This window comes from Calypte anna, chromosome 12 (genome assembly GCF_003957555.1).
Source record: "Calypte anna isolate BGI_N300 chromosome 12, bCalAnn1_v1.p, whole genome shotgun sequence".
Lineage (NCBI taxonomy): Eukaryota > Metazoa > Chordata > Aves > Apodiformes > Trochilidae > Calypte > Calypte anna.
The window spans coordinates 5023863-5046553 of NC_044258.1; the positions used below are offsets into that span (position 1 = coordinate 5023863).

At 42.2% G+C, this 22691-nt stretch overlaps 1 protein-coding gene across 2 annotated transcripts in view; it reads right to left on the minus strand.

Moving 5' to 3' along the window:
- Window positions 1-22691, minus strand: part of MAPKAPK3 (MAPK activated protein kinase 3) — a 46250-nt gene that overhangs the window by 7772 nt on the left and 15787 nt on the right. For both annotated transcript variants that reach the window (XM_030458127.1, XM_030458128.1), the window contains exons 3-8: window positions 7059-7198; window positions 6174-6238; window positions 3980-4059; window positions 2082-2208; window positions 496-571; window positions 191-315 (exon numbers count right to left, since the gene is read on the minus strand). In XM_030458127.1, the coding sequence (XP_030313987.1) occupies window positions 191-315; window positions 496-571; window positions 2082-2208; window positions 3980-4059; window positions 6174-6238; window positions 7059-7198 (613 nt within the window). The remainder of the gene's footprint in view (window positions 1-190; window positions 316-495; window positions 572-2081; window positions 2209-3979; window positions 4060-6173; window positions 6239-7058; window positions 7199-22691) is intronic.

The window sequence follows — 22691 nt, forward strand, 5'->3', positions numbered from 1 at the left end:
AGCTTTTGTTTCCAGAGGGTTTAATCTCAGCACTCAATAGCACTTTGAAAGAAAGTTTTCAGTAGTCATTTACTTTCTGTAGTACTTAGGCTGCTGGCTAGCATTTGAATTCCAGTTCAAGCAGTCTCTTGTAAGAACTCTACCGCTGCACACCATGCATACACTCATCAGTAGCCCTGAGCATTGTTACCTTCTTCTGATACTTCTGCCCACTCTGGATTGGGAAATCCATATTGTCCCATCCGAATTCTTCTCTTCATCCCTGGAGAAATGGCTTGACCAGTGTTTGAGTAGAATGGAGGGAATCCACACAGGCTGTAAGAGGGTACAAGAGAACCCTTATAACTAGGAAAGTCCTTTCATCATCTCTTAAGAAGTCTCATACAAGCTTATATTCTTCTGCACATTACATGATCCTAGTGACTAATTACTTATTACTGCAGATTTAATATGATGTCTTTTTTCTGTTCATCAAGCCTCCTTCCAAATACTTACAGAATATATGTGATGACACCCAATGACCACATGTCACATGATTTGTCATATTTCTCAGGACCAAGGACTTCTGGGGCTGAAAAAGGTTAAAAGCAGACATTAATAGAGCAGCAGCCATTTCCTTTCACCTCCATTGCCTTGTAAGTTACATCATACCTCAACAGCAAATATCAGAGGCATTAAAAAATGCAGCTCACTACAGGAACTGGTTAGTGTCTTCTATTGACAAGTTCCTAAGCACATCTGACATGACTTTAGAAAGGAAGGGAGTTGGCAAAATGCCCTACTCTTACCATAGTATCTCTCTGCTCAAGAGAGTACCAAGATCACAGAAAAGCAGAAGGAGCTATCACTAAATGTGTACAGGGAGACACTGCAGTGAAAGAGGCAGGAGCATATGTTCCCAAAATCAGAATAGAAAGAACCTACTTGACTTGTGATAAAATTCTGAACAGCACCTAGGTAGAGTGTTTAGCTCCAGCAACTACAGAGCAAGTATTTTTCTTTGGCCTCCAGTGCATTAAATTTTTTCATTAAGTAACAAAATTATAGAGAGATACATTCAGAGGGATTTTTTTTTCCCTCTGAGGCAAGTGAACTGGCAGGAAGCTTGATTTCTGTAAGGAAAATGATTCCCTAAACATGAACTATCATGCTGGTTTACAAAATGGTGTTGAGGAGGAAAATGTCAGCCTGCATAAAACTATATGCATAAAACCATATATGTGTAAATTCCTTGAGATTTTATCACTATTCCTATCTTATAAAGATATAGAAGAAAGCATTAGAAAAAATATTGCTACAGGAATTCATAAAATCACAGAAAGTTAGGGATTAGAAGAGACCTTAAAGGATGACCAAATGCAACCTCAATTCCCTGCTAACAATGCATAACACCTTTCAATCTAAAAAAAAAAAAATAAAAAAACTTAACAGTGAAGAAGAGAATTATAAAAAAAAAATTAAGCCTTTTCCTCCAAAGAAATTCCAAGCCCAGACTGCCTCACAATCATACCATATGGGGAATGACAAAAGGATGTACACTAAAACGAGTGCACAAAGGACAGTCTGCTGTGTTATTCATTACAAAGTGCTCTGTCTTTGGACAAAATGCAGGCAAAAATTCAGCTCTGATTAAGTCAGATTGGTCTTTTGTTACTAATTCTTCCATTTGCCAGCTTTAAGAAGCTTTACAGTTTGAGGCTGTTCTCGCATTAAATGAAGGGAAGTTTTGCAAGGAAACACCCAAATAATTATGAAGCTCAAGTGTTGGCTTTTATTGCATCACTTGGAGAAGACACCACGATTACTTCAAATGTAATCAGAAGTAATGTGTTCTGGCTCCTTGGTTCTCAGTTGCATCCCCTGTTAAAGCTGTTTCCTCTGCAAACAAGAAAGAAAGCAGGAGCCTGAACTGTACTGGAACCAGACTAGGTTTGGGTTGGATGGCAGTTCAAATTCTGCAGGTTATCTTCTGGCATTGCATCCACAATAGAAGATTTCCCATCCATTCCTGCAGTTCACAGGCCCCTCTACAAGGAGATGTCAGACTGAAACACAAAAGAAATACACCTTGGATAACTTACCCACATAATAAGGAGTGTAACAGGGGGTCTGCAGTGCATTTTGTACAGTGGTTTCTTTGGCAAAGCCGAAGTCTGTGAGTTTGAGAACAGTATCCTTCTCTTTAGATGTGTAAAGCAAGTTTTCAGGCTGAAAGATCACCAAGAGAAAGGATAAAGTGGACAATGGAGCTGAAACATCTCTGATAAACCATTCTCGCTTGCCTGCACCATCACCTGCATCTGGGTCTTCTTACTTCTCTCACATCCCCACTATACCATGCAGAAAGTTCCCTCCCAACATGTAACGTTTTTGCTCAGGCTAAAGATCAACACCTTCTCAACATGGCATTTAGAAAAGCAAGTCAAAAGACTCTCATCAGGTCCATCAGGCATCAAGTCTGGCTTCCTGACCCCCTCTCTAGTTCCCCACACTTACTAGGATTGTTCTGTTGATCTGAGAGCACTGTGTAGTACACTCAAGTAGCTGAGGTGGAAGACAAGAGAAGTCATCAGCCAAACTCTCTTTGAGCTCTCTCTAATTCCATCAGCATTAACTGGCACAGACACACTCCCCTGCCTGCTCCCCTCTTCCCCTGTCTCCTGAAACCTGAATTCATTCCAGTCTTGCTCCACACTCCATAAAGGATCTCCAAAACCAGGAGAAGTACAGAGGGAAGTACAAGCTCTTGGGCATAAGAACAGGAACAATGGCACAGCTCCAGAATCTGCAATTGTTTGAACTTGTTTTCCAGTTTCTCAGTCATGAAGAAGCTCTGCCCTTCCTCATCTGTTTAGGGACATACGGAAGAAGGAAGGACTTGAAAGAAAATAGGATTTAGGATCTACTACACGGAATGACAGAATCATCTGGGTTGGAAAGGACCTCTAAGATGAAGTCCAACCCTTAATCCACTATACAATTTGAACTATTTCTGTGTTGGTTCACCGAGTGTGTGTAGGGGATGCTTGGGGCTAAGCACTTCAGTTTCTGTGCTGGCAACAGGCAATGGCATACAGCTCCACAGAAGGGAACAGCTTGTTAGTCTCTGCAGTGTTAAGTCGTTCCTACCTAAAGAACCCTCCCTAACATACCCCTCAGTGACACTAAGCTATGGCAGGTCTCCCTCCAGCTAGACACAAAAAACTACCTGTAGAAATCTCTCAAACTCAGAACTGTGGAGTCAGTAAGATGCCTCAGGCTGTGATCCTGTGACCTGCTCTCCAGCATGTTCCACCACACTGCTGTATCACTGCACCACAAGTGCTTTGGTGCAGCTATCCTGACTTTGCTTATGCTCTGCACCTTACAGAATGAAAACAAATTACAGTACTACAAACCCTGCAACTAGATCTGGTTACAAATTTCAGCTAATGAAATGCATCCTTCCACATGGCAGTAACTGAGATCTTCCAATTTTCCCAAATATTTATATATACTATTAAAATGGGTTGGATGCATGGAATTGGCATTATTCCTCTTAGATATGCAGTTTCTTCTGCTTCTAAGGGGTTTTTATTGTTTTTATTTGAGGATTTGGAGTGGGTTTTTTCAGACAAGTATGATTCTGAATACAACTAATAACTGGCAAGGACTTTGCATAGAGGTATAGTACCTAGTACAAGCCCACTTCATGCAGTGTTATTTCCTTGTTAATCAACTGGACTGCAAGTTGGCAGAACCTGTTTAATTAACCACCTTACTAACACCAGATTCTTTTGCATTCTGTACACAACTGGAAGGTATTAGCACACATGAATAGTCTGACCTTTGACTAGTTGCAAATTATTTGCACACCAGCAGAGGCACAGGAACACTTTGACCACCTAATTGCACTCCTAGTTCTATTTAAACCACCACTGCCCATTTATTTTTCTGCCTTTTGCTCTTTTCTCCCTGCCCACACACCTCCAGGCCTCACCTTGACATCTCTATGGGCAATGTTCATTGAATGCAGATACTGGATGGCTGTTCCGATGTCTCTCATTATCTCAGAAGCCTCTACAAATACAATTTTAGAGAAAGGTCACATTATCATTCCCACTGTAACTCAGGGACATGCTTGGGGATGCTTATGACTTACAAAAAGCTTGCTAGAATATAGGGCCAGCATCAAGACTAGAAAAACTAAAATTAGCCCTAACAGCTGTGTTTTGGTTTTGCAGGCAACTGTACCCCCCGATTCCCCAGCTGCTCAGCCCTCCTCCTGAGCAGGCATTGCAACTGAACAGTTGAGACTCCTGATTTTCATGAGCTTCTAAATTTGTGCTTTAATTTGCTCACCAGAAAAACAGCAAGAGCAGAGCTGGTACAACATGCAAGACTGGAGAAAGATGCACCAACCAGGACATATCCCTGGATTGTCCAGGATGTGTCCTTGGCTGTCCTTGACAGAAGTTTAACTTTCAGCTTCTAGTTCAGGGGTAATAGAAGAATCTAACAGATCTTCTAAAAATAAAGCAGCATAACAATATAGTAATTTTAGGATAGGTCACATCTTCATTCCTTGCTGTCTTTAGAAATTTTTCCTCAGAAGAAACAAAATCAGCAGTTCTGTTCTGCAAAGTCCAAACTGCCACCTTTGAAAAAATATGTTTCTAAAGTTTAATATAAAACCCTAGTGGGAAATTCTAGTGGTTGGTGAGCTGCTCTGCAGCAGCAGTACTCTTAAAGTCGGGAAGAGTTCGGTTACACAGGGAGAGGTCTCCAGGCAGGGAGGACTGACATTCCCAGTGTACCATGGAAGCATTATATTACATCTCCACTGACAGGGAAACAGCATCAGCAACTTTAACCTGATCCTCAGTTTTCTGCACAGGTAGAAACCTCAGCTGCAGTAGTGAGAGAGAAAGCAGAAATTATTGTACTGTAACCTAGACCCCTTTTTCACATGGTTTGAGACTGAAATTACACAGTCTTGGGCAAGGACAATCAGAAGGCAGAAACACTCATCTTCCTTGGGGAAAACCTTCCTGGCTCAGGCCAAAAGCCATGGGTCCTAATGGGAAGTTGTGGCTCTACAAAAGAAGCCAGTGGACCTGGGGAATCCAGTGAAACAGGGCTAATTTATCTCAGGAAAGAACATAGGTTTTTTGTTTAACATTCCCAGATGATTTCTAAGTATTTAGGATGCTATACAATGGTATTTAAAGTAGAAAAATCACAGTTTAGCAGAGTGGGATCACTGATGATCACAGAACCAGTTTCTCCCTTGGAAACTTGTATTTTAGAGAAGAACAAATTGAGTTCCTGAAAATGCCCATTTTTCCCTACAGAAGTCTCATACCACTTAAAGGACTGATCCCAGGACAGGAAACATAGGATCATAAAAGGCCTGCCCTCTCTACCAGACCTGCAAAACAATCACAGTAATTTACAAGCTCAGGTGTAAATTTCTGCTCTTCTAATTATCTTGTCAGGATGCTAGCTCCAAAACTAACATTTTTACTTCTGAGCAGAAACAACCTTTTGTCTGTTGTGAATGGGAAAGGAGAACCAGAGTCAAGCACACCCATGGTATTCTGCAAACAATAAACAGCAAAGACAATAAAAATGGCAACAACTTTCTATTGCAAGCTCTGCCACTGACTCAGCAGGTCTTTAAAGTTGCACATAGCCCTTATTATAGATGAGCAGGCTTGTTTACAGTTGGCTAATAACACTTCATTTCAAGTAGCACTTTAAAACCCTTGAGTAAGAGATGTTTCATCAAATGTGATTTGCTCATCATATTCATCACCTAACAGTATAGCTGTGCACAATGTGCTGCTTGAGGGACAGCCAGAAGAGAAATCACAGTAGGAGCTGTGTTGATGCAAGAGGTGGTCTGGCAGAAGACCAGGGACTAGAGTAACAGTGGCTGCAGTGGCTCAGAAATGAAGAAGCTGAGCAGCTTTGTACGAAGAATTTTCTTCTAAACCTTTCACTTTGTGCCTGAACTTGGTAAATTCTAATTCCTGATTTTCAGGAACCTGGAAAAATAACTGCTTAATACAGAGTTGGACAGAAAAAATTAAAAAATAATAATTAAAAAATTACAGGAAATAAATCTAATTAAGTGACCAAGGAAAGAAGAAGCAACCTTTCACAAAACCTAAACTAGTGGGTTTTCTTACCTCTCTCAGTGAAAGCTTGATCTCCTCTCTCCTGGATCCTGCTAAACAGTTCTCCTCCCTCCATGCTGAAACAAAGAACATAAAAAACCCCCCACCTTATATGAGCAGAAAAGATCAGATTAACACCAGACTGTGCATTCATATAATTGCACAGAACTGTGGCAAGAAAATATTACAGGCCTGCTATGTCAGTGCTTCCCAAACATCACACTCATTTCAAGCAATGCCCAGAGCCAGTATCACAGGGAAATAAAAGAAAAGAAAACAAGACCAAGGAGTTTTGATGCTTTCAGTTTAATATACCCTGTCACAAGGAACATGCTACACATGGGTGGGAAGTCAGAGACTCTGGCAGTGGAAGGCTGACAGTAAATCTTGGTTTATGTAGGGGACAGAGGTGAATAAAAAAAAAGGAAGCAGAGATATTGAAATGGATTATTAATCTGTCCTCAGTGAAGAAGACAATACATGTGGTATTACAGATCAAGAAGAGAATAGGCAAAGTTAGAGTTAAAATAACAGCAAAAAGGATCATATAAGATGATATTACATCTAAAGCTGGGAGCCAATCACAATCAAAGTGTATTATATTTGTAGGGATATATCTTTCAAGATTGCACTAATTAGTCAATGCATTAATGCAGACAATTGTTATGCAATACAAGCAAATATTTTCTGGTTAAGGTTCCTCATTCTTCCATCATACAAGATGGCTGAGGCTGCTATCATTTCTCCTCCAGTTCCATAAAGACAACAAAAGGTTTGCTATGCAACCAAAATGGTGCTGCTGAGAAAGCTCACCTAACTCTCACCTAACCCAACACACTCTCCCACACCCTCTGCTCCCTTAAAGAGCAATGGTAGGGAGCTGCTGCTGGTCCATACCATTCCATGACAATGAGGAGGCATCTCTTCCCATGATGGATATTCTCATAAACATCCAGGACATGGACAATGTGGGGACATCCTGATGCTCGCCAATGGTATTCTACTTCCTGACGGGCCTTTGGGTTGTCATAGAGGAGCTGTAAAGGAAGAGGAGAGAAGAACATCAGAGAGCCAGCATCATTCTGTTTTAAATTGGCACCTACATGAATCCAAGCTCAATGATGGTGGCAAAGGCTACTCTTAGCATTTTCTCCAGCCGAAGGATGTGAAGCCATCACGAGACTTTCACTACCTCCCAGCTCTCTCACCTCCTAGATTGAGGAATACTGAACCTCAGGACCTGAGTGGCCTGAAGCCAGGAGCTTGAGTGGCTGTGAGGATATTTGGAATCTGAGATGAAGAGAGATCTCACTCACTCGCTTCTGGATGGGGAACAACAATTTTTTTCCCTACTTGTTTGCAGTACTTGTGAACAGAGGATTCTTTTGTTAAGGAGAATAACCCTCCCACTTACCCCCGCTCCCAGCTGCTGGGAGAAGAGACTTTCAGGTGCAATGCAAATCCTTAAAAGTTCAGTGAGGTTTAAAACATTAAGGACTTTCACACTGACTCTGTGCTTCAGAAATACGACACGAATTTCTGACCTCATCAGGGTCAGTAAGGGACCTCTGAGTATATAGCTGCTTGAATTTCTTTCTGTCACATGGAAGGGCAGCTTATTTTAAAGGCACTAATCTGCAGAAGGGAGGTAAGAGCTCATCTTTCCTGATCTGGTAACCTTGTACACAAGAAATGTGTCCCTTCCATTTGAAGAGCTGCTCTGTATCAGACTCTGCAACTGAGCTTCTGTGCCTTTTCTTCTCTGCCACGAGCTGAGACACCACTAGCACTCTGTGACAGAGACTCTCTCTTTACTGTACATTTATGTGGTTCCTACACAATACACCCGTGATCCCAGCTTGATACTTGATGCTCTGTAGTAATAATCACTGTAATGACAGAGCAGCAACAAAACTGATGCTATGTAAAGCATTGTCAAATGCATCACAACATCATACAAGCAAAGAGCAATCACCTCTGATGTTTTCACCTCAGAAAAGGACTACAACAACTGTGGGGGAACTTTTTTCCAACAGGCAAACAAAATGTATCATTGCTGCTCAAGGGAACTCTTCTCACTCATCTTGGCTGTCAGGTTCCAGTCACAACACAACTGCAGGGTAATTGCTGAGAACAAGTATTAACAGGTAACCTGTCATTAGGGACCTATGAATCAGCCCAAGAAAATGAGGTTGCTTTTCCACCCAACTGCCAAGCTAAGGCACAAATGGTGCCACAGTCACCTCTCAATATAGGGAAGCACATGATTTAAAGGTCACAGGAAGGAAGTTGCATATTTTGGTTTCTTTATTGTCTCCAATATAGGCAGTTTGCATCACTGGAAAAAAAAACAAACAAAAAACCTTACACTTCCTTGCTGCTTCAACATCCCTTTCAGCAAAGCAGACACAGTAACATGGGTAACATGGCAGGCAAGGCCTGTAAAACTCTTATGAAATGCTGGGGAAGTGCTCAAGAACCACTGAACAGAAGGTAAGATACTTCTCTTCTTTTCCAGGCTGGGAACAGGAAAAGAATGACAAGTACTCCTCTGCCAAGTGCACATTTTTGCATTTTTGTGAAGCAGAGAGAGGCTGCAGGAGGGTACAAATGGCCTCAGGAGGGCTGCTGGCTCCTCAGCTGAATGGGCAGCAAGCCTCACCATCGTGACCACCCTCCAGGCTCCCCCAGCTCTTCTCCAAAGGCTCCAGCATGACATCAAATTTTCAGCAGTGCAAGGATTGAGGAAGCTTTCTTGTTGAGTTCAATGCCCTCACAGCCAACCTACTTCTTCCACAGCTGTTGTTCTGCACCCAGAGCACACCCTTTTGAGATCTCTAACTATCCGCCTCTTCCTTCCTGCTCCAGCCTGGCTATGGCCTGATTTCCAACACAAATAACTTCCTAGAGAAAGAGATGGCTCCAATTTAGACAAAAAGCCCATTAGCAAGTCCAAGTGCAGTTGCTTTACTTCTTTCAGCCATCAGCCCATTCAGCAGCTTTCCCTTCACAGCCACTGTGTTCTAGCTCAGTAGGACTGTCTATCAGCATTTTCCCCTCTGCCCTTCTCAGTTTGGGCTGCTGCCTAGAGGTCTCTTTAAAAGTTCATTAAATTACATGTACAACAATAAAGCCTAAATACCCTCAGGACTACCAGGCCATTTAGAAAAGCATTACAGGGTTTACTGCTTGGATATTACTGGATTAATGCCACTTCTGAGCAGGACATTTCAAAAGCCTTCTCACCTATCCTGTGCTACTAATTAGATATAACCATTCTCTTTACTCCTGTTAACTGCACTATAATCTGGACATCTTGTGCTTGCAGAGTGTGCAGAGGTGTCGTTTTTCATTTGTGTACCAAGTGCATATGAGAAACATTTCACAGAACTGAATTTTCACTCTCTAAAGAGCTTTTACAAGGCATTTTGACACACACACCGAATGCTGCAGTTTCTTTTCTCCACTCCTACAAGCAAGTTTCTTATACTCCTTAGTGCCAAGTTTGAATATACTCATGTCAAGGTGACACCTGGAGAAGCAGAGAAAAGGAAATGCAAAAATAAAGAGCAGATACACATACCAAGCAACATCACACATACAATCCAACTCCTAACCTTTGGATTTCTCCTTCTGAGCCTTAAAAATAAATTAAATCTTTTCCTTCTGTTTAAAACTGGAAGCCATCCCTGCACCTTTAAGACATCTTAGAGAAGCAGACACCTCTAAAATGAAAGCCAGCCAGGGTTGAAAGAACCCCTATCTACAAAATTTAGGTGATTTCAACACAGAGTTGAAATCCTAGCCATGTGGTTAAATTTAATGAACTTGCAAAGAACATAAATGGAGATTCTGCCACCTTCTGAGCCTGAAGAGAGATTGTGTTCTGTTGCTGTGATGGCTTTAATAAAACCATGATCAGGTTCCCCCAACATTCTACAGAAGTGCAGAGGTAGCTGTGAACAAACCCAGAGTTTCAGATAAGTTTTCCAGCACCGCTGGTTTGAGGAAAGAGCAGCAGCATCAAACAGTATCAGCTCAAGGAGCATCCAGTCACCCCTCCTGAGTTCCCTCACAGTTTAGCTGAGTCACAGGTTGTCACGACTGGCTGTGGGCAGGCTCCTTAACCAACCCAGCTTCCAAATGACATGTCCCACCTCCCAGTTTTTCATGAAACCAGCTCAGTGATCTAATGTAAAATGCACAGCAGCCTGTGTGTAACAGTGAGGGCATGGCCACGTGTGTGGTGAGGGAACACAGGAACTGCACTGCAGAAAACTGTGCTTTTGCTGGAGCTCAGCATTACAGAACCACTGCCTAAAAGAGTAAGATGAAGCAAGTATTAACAGTTATTCACAGGGAGATCAGCAAAAACAGAGGTGATGAAAGGCAAGTATGTAAAAAAGCTCCAGAGCCCTAGCCTCTAGTGATTCACACTCAAGAGATCCTCAAGATCTCAAAAAGCTGCAGAGGGAAGGGAGCTGCACCATGGGGGGTACTCTGCCTGTTTTGGAGGAACAACAGGGTGGATGCCAGAAGACACTCCAGAATGCCCTGCTAATTCAGGGCCTGTTCCTGGAGGGAGGCTTCAACTCTAAATTCCAGGGAAATGGTGTAACCCATGCTAGTAAGCACCTGCAGAATAAAACCAATTCTCATCCTCAGCTTGGAAGGCCAGCTCTGTGAAATTTCACCCTGTGAAGAATTTCTTGACAAGAAAAAAAAAAAAAAAGACTAAAAAGTGACACAGTATCTTCTAATTGCTTTTGCATCGATTCAGTGTTGCGTAAGCAAGGAAGGATAGCAGGAACCCTCCTACCTTAATGGTCTGATCTATACAGGAAATAGCCTTCTAAGGACTCCAGGGAGCAGCAAGTGATTTTCTGGACTCTGAAATTGTAACAACAGAGAGAGAAGATATCCATGGGCACAGGTAATAAACAGGTTGAAGACAGGGAATGACTTCTTTGTAACTTTCTATAATGTGCACTATCAGATCATTACACCTGCTATCTGTTCCTACACAGGGGATCAAGACACCTACATATACTTTCTTACTTATTTTAAACTTCAGCAATTCCTCCTAGTTCCTAACAGCTGTGGTGCTTGGATTAGGCCCACTACAGACCCAGTTCTCATCTACATTTCACATGGCACCATAAAGCAGCATCTGACTTGCAAGCAACTCTTACTTCCTTGCACCAATTCTAGAATCTGAACTCTCATTCAGTAGACAATCAGTTTTATAATCTCTACCCTATTTTCCTCACAGTAAGGCTTCCTGTTATTAAAACAGAAACAATACCTGCAGAAACTTTCAGCCCTAAGGGTTCTCAACTTGTAATACTGATACATTGGTACTGAGATATGGCTTTAGGTTTCTATCTGGGAGAAAGAAGTGCCTGCTCAGGCCTAAGTGGGTAAATATCTAAATTCTTTTGCTTTCTTTCCTCTTTGAACGTAGCTATTACAAAAATGCTGAGTCCTACAAATAAGTCTTGGAATCTAAATTCATGCTAATGCACAAAAACTAACACTGTCTGCTGCAGAGCAGCTCCTCCAGTCATTCTTTATTCAAGAGGGTTTGATGGCAAAAGGAGGCTTGGATGGTGTTTCTTTCCTCTCCTCCCTCCCCAGTGCTACAAAAAGAAAAAGAAAATAAAGAAAAAAGAGCTATCATTATGGCTTTGGACATTCTGTCTTTTATTACATCCTGTTTATTTGCACTACATCTATTAATTCAATGTTAACAACCTTTATCTGTTTCCAGATCTCTTCATAAGGGATAATGCCATCCTTTGTGTTAGAACACTAAAAGAATTGAAATTATCAAGGTCTTTGTCTTCATGCATCAGCACTGCCAGTCAGTCAAGCTGCAGCAAGAAGCATGTGTCTTTGCAACAGCAGCCCAGCAAGCAGGGAAATCCACACATGAAAATCTAAAAGAAAACACTTTTTTTCATTTTTTTTCATAAAATAAAAAAAGAACACATTCCTGCTCAAATGATTTAATTCTGCCTACAGACAACAGATAAAATTAGGGTAGGCACAAGAAGTGAGTGGTTCATCACTAAATCTTTCACTTCTCTGCTTTTATTTAGAAATTAAGTCTGCTTGCAGGCTTCATTGAAAGAGTCATCCCTGATTCCCACAGAGCTGTCCAAGCTGCTATCACAGCTGGCATTACCTGGCACCTCCCTCAGTGCTCAGGTGGACAGCCAGTCCCACAGGTGGGCTTCTCCAGGTTACTGTGAATTTGCAGCATTCCTGCTGTGGCAGCCATTCCCTTCACTCCCCTACTGAGCAGCAGGGATTTACTTACTGCATTGGGGGACCCTTCTCTACCCACCTCTTCTCTGCAGTGTTCCAGTCTCCACTCAGCTTTAAAATGGCAAAAGCTACAACAGATCTTTGATATCTTGCCAGCACAAGAAGGAAGAGGACTCAGAGGACTGCTTGCATGGAGTGTCAGAGTCACACTCTGAAACCAATTTCTTGCTGACACACTAGGCTCCAAATTTCTGAAGCAAACATTTTAAGGGGAAAGCAGAGGAAAAAAAGCCAAAAAATTATAAGAGATATTTGTTCTTTTGTAAGAGTTTGTGCATTGGATGTACAGCAAATCTGATGAAGAATTCAGCTCTCTGAGCACTACTGCTTCTCCATCCCTAGGGAGCACATACCACGTAAATATTATTTTGTTCCAAGCCCCTCCCCTGCAGTGAATCAACTAAGTCTCTCAAAAATTACCTTGGTGTGGTTCTGAATTTTATTTATTGTAGCAGCATTCAAATCACCACCAGGCACTCAACTGAACTCTACAACCTTAGCTAACCTAATGAGACATAGCAGTATTAATTCTCTAATTACAGATGCATCTAGACATTCACTCTGCAAAGGTCAACTGTCTTTGTTCATAAATGTTAGTGAAGATACAGCAAACACAGCTGAAATGGCAAACCACTACGCCAGTATACCTTCTGAAGGTACCCCCTTGCACATGTGAGGTTAGCATAAAAACAAGCAAAAAATGCCCATGAAGAAAAGCTACTGTCCTGATAGATATTCTGATAATATTGCCAAATAAATTTACTTGAATTGCAATGCCAAAAGTATGTGACTGTATGTTCAATACTGAGGTACATATAGATTTAAATAAGCAGTACACTATTGCATTTTGCTCCAAACATTAGATTACTCTGCATTTTAATACTGCCCTTGCTCTCCTGTGTGGATGGAAAAATCATTCTTGCTGGCACATTCAGGTTCCAGCTATACTCAGTTGTGACAGGCTACCAACCAGCTACATGTGGCTTCTACTTTATTTAAGAGATTGCAACTGTATTTTAGAAGACAAACACAACACCAACATGAACCAGACAAGTGCTTGTTTAAACAAGAAGGCTGAGAGATCAGCCCCTCCCTCTGCTCTCTCCTTATGACAACTTTACTGCAAAACGCAGCGCCGACAACTGCATTCAGTACCTGCAGCTGATCCTCAGCATGTGAGGACCCTGCTGCAAAGCCCTCCAGACACCCAGCCACATTGGGAACACCCTTTTGCCTTCCTTGATTCTTTAAGAAGTGCACTGTGGCTGTCTGAGACAAAACACAATTGGGAAATGCTCTAGAGGTCTTTCCACCCTTTGTTTTAAAACATCCTCCTTCCCCGGGGAGAGGCAGACACAGGGTGAACAGGCAAGCCACAGGATTTGCATTCATATTCTTTTGCTGCCTGATCTTTGGACTGCAGGACCTTGGTATGGCTTTGCTCCGTGCTGACATGGCCTTCCCCACCAAAACCATCACTTCCTTCCTCAAAGCAGGATTTTGACAGCCAGCACAGACCACCGGGCAGCTGTGGGAACCTAAACACCTAAAGTGCTCTGCCTGCAGCACACTCATGTTGCCAGCATTATGCCAAATTTCCAAAAGCCTGGTGTGGCAAAATGCCAACAATAAATTGTGACTGTTATTAAAATAAAATAATCTGCAGCTTAACTACTATTTTTACTCTTCCTAAATTTTTGAGCTAAGGAAAAGCAAATCTAAAACCCCATCTGAAAATTGACACTTTTTAACTTTGCTCTAGTGCTTGATACAAGGTTTGCCTTTAAAAAGGAGAAAAAAAAAAGGAGGGGAAAAAAGTCCCAAAACAACTCAACAAACTTTCACTGCTGCCAGTTGAGTTCATAAATTCTGATAACAATTCAGGTGACATTTATCTCAGTCCTTGGATGGTCAAAAGCCATGGAGTTTGCTTGTGAAACCTCTGTTTAAGAAAATTCCAAGAATACAAAATCCCATGGCACTTCCTCCAATCACAAGCTCATCAAACTTTCTCTCTGCTTTGACTTCAGCTACTCATAGAACACTATAAAAAATTCAAGACCATAATCTTTATCTTCTGGGTGTCTAACAACTTTATATGCTTGAATCAAAGCATACAAAAGATCACTTAAAACTTTGAGATATACACTAGAGACAACATTTTTGCTGCAGTGGAATTTCCCACAGTCTCTCCTGAACAGGACAGAGCTGTCTTGGGGGACAATCTGAGACAGGCACAGATTTCCACAGCTATGGCCACCACAAGAAACTTTCCCATTTGTTTTTTTCAAGTGTCAGTTGCATTTCCTCATCTTTGCCTTTCTTCTTTGCAATGACTATGATGCAGCAATACCTCCAAAAAACATGCTGGTGCTTTTTATGGTCATGAAATGGGATGGAATTTGCATCTGCCAGGATGCAACCCTCTCGTACACTTGCCCATATTGATAGCCACAGTTGTCAAGTTCCATTTTAACCACCCCTAGCAATCCTCCTCCCTGTAATATCACTTTTTAAATTATCTATTTATTCTTACACTTATTTCTTTAAAAAACCAAGCAACCACCCCAAAAAATCACACGAAATTACTCTAGTAGTAGTGGCCACTGTAGTCTACACACATTTTCTACTGGAAGATGGGAAAAGAGCAAACACCATAGATGTTATTTGGACCCCTTCATGCTCATTTCAGTGCTAAGTGCCATGAAACCCACCTGTACAGCTGTGTGGAACAGCTGGACAATGACCAGCTGGATAAAGATTAGCAAGGCATGGCACACCTTTGTTGGAGCAGGATGTGGCAGAAGGGACATAGCAGAAAATAGAAGTACTGAGATCTAAACCTGATGCTCTCTTTCTTAATCTTCATGCTCATTAGTGGTATTAAAAATTAACACAGAAGTGATAATACTGAACAAGGTAGAAGCAAAAATTAACAACGTTTGATCTCATTAACCACAGATAATAGTAGCTCCAAGAGGAACCCGTGCTGCACCCCCCAGCCTTTCCCTTTCTCTGTATTTCTTGCATCTGTGACTACAGTCATGAAGATGAAATCACTCAAGAACTCCCAGGAAAGCTTTGCCATCTTTTCCAGCACACAGAGGCTCTTTGGGGTGCATGCTGCATTCATACTCCAGACACTTTTCATGCACCTGCCTTTTCACTCTGCTCTGGCCCCAGCCCCACTACTGACAGCAGAATTCAGAATAAGGATACCATCCTCTCATACCAGTGCCCACAAACACAAACTCCCTTTTAGCTGACTCTACCTCCCCTTCCACACCAATTTAAGATTGTCATCCATGCATGCAAAGCTTGGCAATATGCCACTGCAGGCCACTGCTTTCTCATATATTGCTGCTGTTCCTCTTCTTTCACACTGATTATTTCTTTCTCTACACCCACATTTGTGCTTTCTGTCACATAACCCACCAGGCCAAGCAGTCTCTCTTCTGTTGCACCACTTATCTCAAGTATTCCTACATCATCCAGACACAAGAATCCAGAAATAAACAAACACTCAAAATCTACCTTCTCCTATTCCACAGGGCTTATCTACTTTTTTTAAACATTATGTTGAGAGACTTGCTAAATCCCAGACATCAGTGGCACTCACAGCAACTGTAATTTATGTCCATCACAGAAGAGATCCTGAGATTTCACGCAGGTCTTTGGAATCTAACTGGACTGACTCTGGAGAGAGTGACATCAAACATTCATTCCTCAAGCTTTCTGCCTGTAGGAACTTCATTTGTCTTCAAAAATAAAATAAAGCCCTAAAACATCTAGCAAGGATGACTGTAAGATTTCTCTAGTGCTTCAAGTAACTGCTACAAATGTTTTCACACTCATGCTTGTGCAAGCTCTGCTGTTGGCATTTTGAAGCAAAAGCCTATATCTATTTCTAAGCCACAACTCAGTAGATATCAGCCATGAAGATCCTTGGAACTGCTGCACACAACAAAGATGTACACAGCTTCTTTGTACACGACAGAGAATGGGGGGGACTGTGAATGGAAACAAAACCATGCAGCATTCAGCACAGCCTAGAAATGCACAGGAAGCCATTAAGAGAAAGGACACTGCTCTCCCAAGACTTCTTGTGCTTATTTTGCCTGAATATATATTCTAAAAAATCAAGTAAACCATTACATAGCAAAGAAAAGAAAAAAAAACAAACACCAAACTGTGGGAAGGGGGAATTCACCAGATGGAGTCAACATAAGCAAGTGACAATGCAGTAAAACTGTTATTTATTTTGCAGTTCTCATTGATTCATTTTGCTCAGTGCACTAGCTTAGCCACCCAGAGTTACAGCTCTGCTTTGCCAGAATGGCATCAAAATCCAGCAATAAAACCCATTACTTTTCTCCCAAGCCCCACAGCACACTCCTGGAGCAGTGAATGCCTTACAGCACTATGTGATTAAGTGAGCTTTAATACCCAGGGTGCTGGAAAAAACACACTTCCTAGGACACAGCTGGGAGCTGCCAGTTGATACACAGCCTTTCCTTTCAGAAGCCTTCAACTCACACCATGCAAGATGCCTTTAAGAAGATCCCCTCACCACAGAAATGCTCTGTTATATAATCTAAACCTCTCCTTAGCCACAGATCCCTTTCTTCATCCCAACCTGCTCAGTTATTTCCCCAGCACAGCCAAACTCCCACCCTTCCTGGTCAAGCACCAAGTCCCTGGAGGCTCTCCTTTGACAGCCAAGAACCTTGGCCCCTAATGAGCTACTGCTCCCAGCTACTCCAAGCAAACAGACTTTATTCCCCTAAGCTCCAGAGGGCAAACCAACATCTTTTCAGTTTGCTGCCCACTTATTTTCAATTTTCAGGCACCTAGCCTCCCTCTAGCAGGATATACTGTGGAGTAAGAGGTGGGGACAGAGAGCTCCCCAGCATCCATATACCATGTCTTTGACAGATGTTAGAGAGAACTGCTTCCCATTCCCTGCAGCCAGAGAGAAAGCAGTCAAAAACCAGAAAGGTAGAACAGAGCAGCTTAAATGGAAGGGTGTTATTTTTGCCAAAATCAAGAGCATTTCCTTCACATTCCTGAATAGATTTCCTCTCTCCACTCCTGCACTGTGTTGGCTGCCTCATGACTACACATGCAAAAGGAAGAGGAGGAGGATCCCAAGAATATTTGGAAGTCTAATGTTTTGACGTCTCAGCTGAAGTGGCACCATGCTGAGGACTGCACAGGGGTCAGAAAAATGACATGAAGCAAAAACATCGCTGAACAAAAATCACTGGGGGAATTTCAATACTTTTCATCTTTCCAAGCTGAACCATACATCCACTTCCCTCCAGAGACACTGTCCTTCCCCCACCCACCCTCCCTGCAGCACTATCTGCTTCTGGTACGCTGCAGCGTTGGCGACTTTCCACAAGTCAGCATGCCTGAGAGAGAGGTCTGGGCTTGAAGAAGGCAGAGGATGGAATAAGAAAGCCAGAGCAATGGAGAAAAGGGACTCAGAAGGTCTTTCTGCCCTAAAGTCACCTGCCTGTTTCCAACTAACACAAATGCCATTGAAAACAGCTGCCCCACGAAAGGGTTATTGACTTGTGAGGTGATTATTTCAGAGGCAATGTGCCATCCTTTATCATTCTCCTAGACATGACACATCAGGGAACCAGGAAAACATACCCGGACCAAAGCCCTGTTAAAAGAGAAACAGATTGTCTGGGCTGTGCAGCTGCTGGTCTCTCAACAGAGCTGATTCAACACTTCACAGCAGGCAGTGGCACAGGGAGAAGGCACTCAGCCATGATGCTCTTCCCATCAGTCAGGAAGACAGATCCCCACGTGGAGACAGGAAGGGTAAGGGCAATTTGCAGATACTGATCATCATGCAGCACTCTGTAAGACCTGGATGATACCTGCTTAATATGCAGGATTTTGTCCAAGACCTGTCAGGTGGTGGTAATTTCAACTTTCATGGGTTAATCCTTCTCTCATCAACAAAATTGCTTTTGTATTTACTTATATACGGCCACATAACACTTTCCCAAGCAGTGGCCGTTTTGAAAACCTTTAGAAACTCTGTTAGTTTTCATCATTTGATAACCACATATCACAGATAAAGGAGGAGGTTATTTGTCCAGATTCAGACACACCCATGACCCTCCTGTCCCCACTACTTACTAATGGAAGTTATGTTTGCTCACAACCACCAAGAGACCAGCTCTGAAGAGCACCCCAGCATCCTAACCATCACAAGTTTCTTAGCTCTCATTGCTCTATTTTGGGTCAGGGAGGAGAAGCCCTGAAGGTCTGGTGAAAGAACATGAAGACAGTGATACATTGTTCTCATTGTACAACTATGCAGTACAAGCTCAAGCAGGTCAAATGCAATCACTTTCAAAACACTTCTTAATATTAAATGATGATACCTACTATTGCAGAACCTGGAGACATTTTTCAAATCTTAATGCATTAAACCTTCAAGCTCCTGAAGTCTCTGTTTCTTCTTAGCAGCTGACTATTCTAAACTAAGAAGCTGTGATATTTTGAACATGAAGGGTGCTCTGCCAGAATTTGCAATTATCCATCACAAGCTGTATCTCCAACTGCAAGATTAGAATTACTTTAGTCAAAACTAAAAGTTTCCACCTCAAAACATACAACAGATTGGTAGAAAAGCACTCTTAGGTCCTGCACAGACCCACCATTCAAACTCGCCAAAAGACCAAGTATTTACACATCAGGTAACCAACATCTGAGTGGCCTCAAGTCTGAGCACAGAAATCCACGAGAACAGAGGAGAAGAATCACCTCCCTTGACCTGCTGGCCACACTTCTTTTGATGCCGCCCAGCATACAGCTGGCTCTCTGGGTTACAAGCACACGCTGCCAGCTCATTTTGAGTTTCTCATCAGCCAACACCCCCAAAGTCCTTCTCTCCTCAGGGCTGTTCTCAATCCATTCTCTGCCCAGCCTGCATTTGCTCTTGGCACTGCCCCAACTCATGCTTGGCCTTGGTGAGTTTCATGTGCTTTGCATGGGCCCATCCCTCAAGTCTCACAGAGCCCCTCTGGCTGCCTCCCTTCCCTCCAGGGTGCTGACCACATCACACAGCTTCATGTTATCAGCAAACTTGCATTAAACTCCACAGCCCATGTAGCTGACCAAGATGTTAAACAGTACCAGACTCAGTTCTGACCCTTGAGGAACACCACTCATCACTGATCCACACTTGGATCCTCCTGTTGACCACAACTTGCTGAGTGCAACCATTCAGCCAATTCCTCATCCTTCCACTAGTGCACCCATCAGTTCCATGTCTCTTCAAATCAGAGACCAGGATGTCTCCTAACATCTTTTTTTTTTTTTTTCTTCTGGTAATTTCTTTGCCTTTGACAGTGCAAACCTTTCAAAAAACATTTATTGTTGCCTGTCTCGAAATTCAGCATGCCAATACTCACATTCCTCCTTCAATACTGAGCTTCTCTATAGAGCTTATTTTCCCATCAGGACCATTTGCAGTGCTTGTTGTAACCACTGCTAGAAACCCTGCATGGTGCAACTTCTAACTCTGAAGTTCTGACCCAGCCTAGGCAAATGAGGTCAAACAAAGCAAAGAAAAAGAAATGAAAGGTGATTCCTCTTCTTTGCATGTTCCTGACAGAAAAAAAACCCCACCAAAAAACAAACACCACACAATCTAGCAGCAAAACAGCCAATGCTCAGGCTGCAGGTCTCACTGAAAAGACCTCACTAAAAGAGAGGAAGAAGAGTGACACTTCACTAGAAGTGATTGATAGAAGTAAAAATAACCCTATCAGCCACTGAATTTCTGAAAAGTGTTTACTGAGAGCTGTGTGTGATAGTCTTTGCATATTCCATAGACTGCAAGTTTTCTGCAGCTTCTGGCCCTGGAGTTCAAGATAATGAAAGTATTTACATTGCATAGATCCTGACATGTACTACATCAGAATACAGTTCCCTAGCCCCAAACTACTACTTTAGAAAAAAGTTTTGTGTGGGGGGGAGATTGTCTCATTTTTGTAGTGTGGGGCCTGTTTGTCTGTTTGTGTGGTTGGTTTTTTTAGCAGCAGCAAAACAACCCTGAAAATAACAAATAAGGGGATCTGCAGGGCTAAAGCTCCAACACTGACTGCAGACCTCTGCCAGTTAGCTAAAGACAGTAGCAGATTATAACAACTGTGGATAAACAGGAGGGTGTAAAATACTTTATACCAAAGAATCTTACAGCTGCTTGATGACTGGAGAGATACCAGGAAAAGAAGAGATTCTGAGATGCAACCCTACCTACAGGGATGAGCACTATGCTAGGCAGCTTTCTATTTATGTTCCAAAACCAACCCTCCTGCTGGTCCCATCTACACCTCTGACCCCTCACTTTTACCCCATCACCCTCTCCTACCAAGCTTCATCACCCAACATGTGATTTTCCCACCCCTTGAAACCAATACCAAAGCCCTTACTTGGTCAGCTCTTCCTTGCTTCCTATGCTCTGTTTCTCTACATCCAAATCCCAGACTCATGCTCCTTTTGTTCCCCCTTCCCATTCTCCACTCTCAGTTCCTTGTCTCTGCCTCTCTGTCAGGGCTCCTCATCCAAAATCAGCCTTGAACCTCCCCTGTCTCTACCCTGATTGCTCCTTCAGCAACACCTCCTTAGCAGATCTCATCCAGGTCCCAGTTTCTTTGCTCCCCATTCTCTCTGCCAGTACCCAGATCCCTCTGTTCCTCTGTGCTTTTTGGGGAGAGTGGGAGAGGCAAAGGCCAGGCTAGAGGTTGCTTCTCTTAGTGCCAGTGTCCAGAGCTGGGACAGACTTCAGCAGCACAGGGATTCAGTCCCAACACAAACTTTGGGAAAGTCCCAACATATCTTTGGGAAAGTCAGCTGTTAAAACTGAACACATTACAGATTCAGAATTTGTCTAAATTTATAATGAATTTAAGGATGACAGGGCAAGACACTCCTAGAACAAAATTTTCCCCTCAGTAAACCTCAAATCCAAGTAACCAGCAAATCACTAGAAACTTAATTTGTATTTTATATAGGCAAAACAGCTTTTTCCTCTAGTCTTATACCTGGAAATGGTTGAAAATTTTCTCCCAAAACATTTCTTGCAGAACTATTTCTGTTCAGCACAGGAAATAACATCCTTCAAGTCTGTCAGAGTATGAAGATGAGCGAGACCATGTAGATGAAGGCATTGCCAGCACAAAGCTGAGTTAGGAGCCCTGCCCACAGGTTTTGTTCAGTTCAATGCTGCATCCAGAGGCACAGCAGAGTTCCTTGCTAGGAGCACTCACAACACTGACCTCACAATATCATAGTTTTTCCTGACAGCTTTTTTTTTTTCTTTTTACATGAGATTTATCCCATTAGTCACAGTTCTGATGCCTTCAACAAGATAAACCATTCTCTTAACTGAGCAGATACTTTGCCTGAGCAAGGACAATGACTTTGGTGGTTATTTTTGTTTCTTTCCACAATTAACCCTGATACTGCCTGAGAAGCCAACTGCATCAGAAAAGTAATCAGTGTTTTATCTGAGATGTTTTTTCTTGATGCTGCCTTCAAACTATATCTTTCATCATTGCTCACCCTTGCAAACATCCATTATCCAGAACGATCTACTCTTGGAATAACTTAGTTGATGTCTCCCCATCTTTCTTGATAGGCAGCATCTGTCAAACAATGCTGAAATTTGCAGGGTGTAAATGGCAGTCCCCTCAACACATTAAATAGTTCCAGCATCAGCACTTTTGTAGCAAATCAGATGGACCCTAATGCACCAAATACAACTGAGGGTCTCCAACTACAGCTGCACAGAAAGTTCTGTAACATTTTAAATGCTGCCCTGCTGTCATAAGCTAACCCCCAAAAGGGCTAAAGGAATAAAAAGAAATGAACTTGTACTCAAGTACCAGTCTGCTTAATTCTCAATATTCTATTTCTTCCTATTTGTCCCCTTCACTGGAGAGCTACACATCTTCCACTTTGTTTTCATTTTGTTACACTGCACAGATTACTTTACTCTGTTATTATTCTGTAGCTTTTTCTTCTACTTGGAAATAACATACAAAACCAGAAGAATCAATGACTTAACACAACCCTCAGCATGTTTTACTGTAACTTCACTATTTACTTTGCTAAATTCAGCCTCATATTTCTAAGAAGACTGGGTGAGTAAAGAAATAAAGACTGCAT